The sequence below is a fragment of the Labrus bergylta genome, chromosome 7 (genome assembly GCF_963930695.1).
Source record: "Labrus bergylta chromosome 7, fLabBer1.1, whole genome shotgun sequence".
Lineage (NCBI taxonomy): Eukaryota > Metazoa > Chordata > Actinopteri > Labriformes > Labridae > Labrus > Labrus bergylta.
Window position 1 is genome coordinate 12,255,699 of NC_089201.1, and position 2,675 is coordinate 12,258,373.

Genomic DNA, 2,675 nt, shown 5'->3' on the forward strand with positions numbered 1-2,675 from the left:
CTTCCGATTTTGAAGGGAAATAAGCTTGATGTGTTTTTCATCTGCTGCACAAAGTTTCCTTGGCCGACCGTCTACAATCCTCAACGTTACCCGTTTCTTTGTGCTTTTTCAAAAGAGGTTGAACAGCACATCTTGAAACACCAGTCTGCTTTGAAATATTTGTCTGGGAGAGACCTTGCTGATGCAGTATAACTACCTTGTGTCTTGTTGCTGTGCTCAGTCTTGCCATAGTGTATGACTTGTGACATGAAACTGTCTTCCACAACCTCACCTTGGTAGCAGAGTTTGGCTGTTCCTCACCCAGTTTTAAGCCTCCTACACAGCTGTTTCTGTTTCAGTTAATGACTGTGTTTCAACCTACATGTGACATTGATGAGCATTAGCACCTGTTTGGTATAATTGGTTGATCATACACCTGACTACAATCCTACAAAATCCCTGACTTTTTGCAAGTGTACCTATAAGAATTGATGCTGATTTGAAGGCAAAGGGTATACACCAAATATTGATGTAATTTAGATTTTTCTTTTGTTCGCTCACTTTGCATTTTGTAAATTGATAAAAATAAACAATCATTATTTATATTTTTGAAAGCATTCTTAGTTTACAGCATTTTTTCACACCTGCCTAAAACTTTTGCACAGTACTGTATATATGTGTGTCCTCGTCCGTCTATAAACCCCCCAATGATGAGAAAAGTCCATCCTCTCCGTCTTTTGCCTGCTCCACTTGTCAGAAAATGTCTGCTCAAACAGGCTGTTTGGAGATTTTCCCTTCATGACATCACAAAGGGCAGTAACCCCTCCCCCAGGTGGGTGACACTCCCACAGCTAGGTGTTTGTTCTGCCCTCTGAGTCTGTCGTCTCACCGTAAACAATAGGATATGGAGCGAGAAAGCCCGAGACACCCAAGCCCTTCCAGAGAGGGGGTCAGACACAGCTCATTTACATTTAAAGGTACAGACACAGAACAGCCTGTTCTGAGCAGGGCTGAAATAGAGGGGTTTATAGACATGATCAAATACAGGATCAGATTGGATTTAGAACAAGAAACTTCACACACATGTTTTGAGGAGCTCTGAGACTTATTTACACTGATTGAAGAGGAGGAGGATATGTGACCTTTATATAAAAACATTGATTTTTACTTAAACACATGCCTGATATGTTACCATAGTTACCTGTGTGTGTGCAACAGGTTCACATAAGATGTACTGGTTTTAACATATTTTTTATTTATTTTCACACAAGAACCATTCAGAGACCACCAGAGACCATCAGAGATCATCAGAGACCAGCTCACCATGATCCTGGTCCTCCTGGTCGGTGAGTTTCAAGGTGTTTGTTCTGTTTTCCACATTTTCATTTTCATGTCCAGTACCACCGTTAGCGTCCCCATTAATGTCCCCTTTAGCGCCCCCATTAGTGCCCTAGTAAGTGCAACTATTAGCTCCCTCGTTAGTCCCCCCATCATTAGCGCCCTCATTAGCACCAGGGGGAGTGTTAGTGGTTAGCCGAGGTGTGGTAAGGTACACAGGTGGAGCGTCTTTATTTTGAGGACACATAAATCGATTGCATGTTAGACCAATGTAATCCTGGTCTAAACTCTCAAGAATGTCTAAGCTTGTTCCTGATATTTAAGGGACAACTTAGAAAGATTGGAATTCCTCGACCAGAAAGCAACGCACTTCCTCTGAGCCTGTTCCACTCAGTGAAGCTCAGAAGCGCCCCCCACCGCTCAGTTATATATTTTTTTTACATTTTTTACATACATGGCCATGTTTTCATACAGTGTGTATGTTTGTGTGTTTGTGTGTGTGTCAATCAATCAATCAATCTTTATTTTTATAGTCCCATAGTACATTTAGAGACCGTAGGTACCACAAGAAGGAAGAAGAAAATGTGTAAAGGGTTTGTACATTAAAATTCAAGTTATTGTATCCTCGAGTGAAGAAAGAATGAAGACTGATGTGATTCAGTGTTCATTAATACATGTGTTAGAATGACAGCTGAGTTCATTCAGTTAGGCTTTACGATTCTAGGAGTTCCAGTGTTTATATAAAAGTGGATTGTGTGGATTTAGATTATTAATGTAAAATATTAATAGACTAAGTTGCCCCGTCTTCTACCTGCTTTTTGTAAAGTGTCTCTAGATAACACTTGTTATGAGTTGACGCTATACAAATAAAAAATGATTGATTGATTGATTGCGTAACTATGCCTGACTAAACAATAAATACGGTTTACTGTAGGTTGATGTGTTCTTGTGAGGGAAGCGCCATCTCATGGCGTATTGAATACATGGATGTGTTTACAGTGGACGCCCTAAGGAAGAGGGGGGGCTCTCTCTCTGCCTTGGAACTGGCTGAAAGCCAAATGCCTGCTGACTGGCTTCTGTTTTGGAAGGGAAGTTTTTGGTGGCTTCATCTGTATGATGTCACAGCCATGTTTCTTCTTCTGCAGTGCTTCTTCCTGCAGCTCATCTCCAGGACCTCCAGGAAGGGTGTCCAGATGGGTCCTGTAACCCCCTGCTGGGTGACCTGATGTTGGGGCGAGCAGCTCGGCTGTCAGCCTCGTCCACCTGTGGACTGGATGGACCTCAGAAGTACTGCATCATTGGATACCTGGAGGTCAGAGTTCACAATGTGACATTAGGGGTTCCTTTTTCTGTGTGTG

At 42.1% G+C, this 2,675-nt stretch overlaps 1 protein-coding gene across 1 annotated transcript in view; it reads left to right on the forward strand.

The window, feature by feature from the left end:
• The first annotated feature begins 1,179 nt into the window (after positions 1-1,179).
• The window catches only part of lamb4 (laminin, beta 4), a 40,556-nt gene continuing 39,060 nt past the window's right edge, over positions 1,180-2,675 (forward strand). Inside the window, exons 1-2 of the mRNA XM_065956936.1 lie at positions 1,180-1,325; positions 2,463-2,629. Coding sequence (XP_065813008.1) covers positions 1,304-1,325; positions 2,463-2,629 — 189 coding nt within the window. The 5' untranslated portion in view covers positions 1,180-1,303. The remainder of the gene's footprint in view (positions 1,326-2,462; positions 2,630-2,675) is intronic.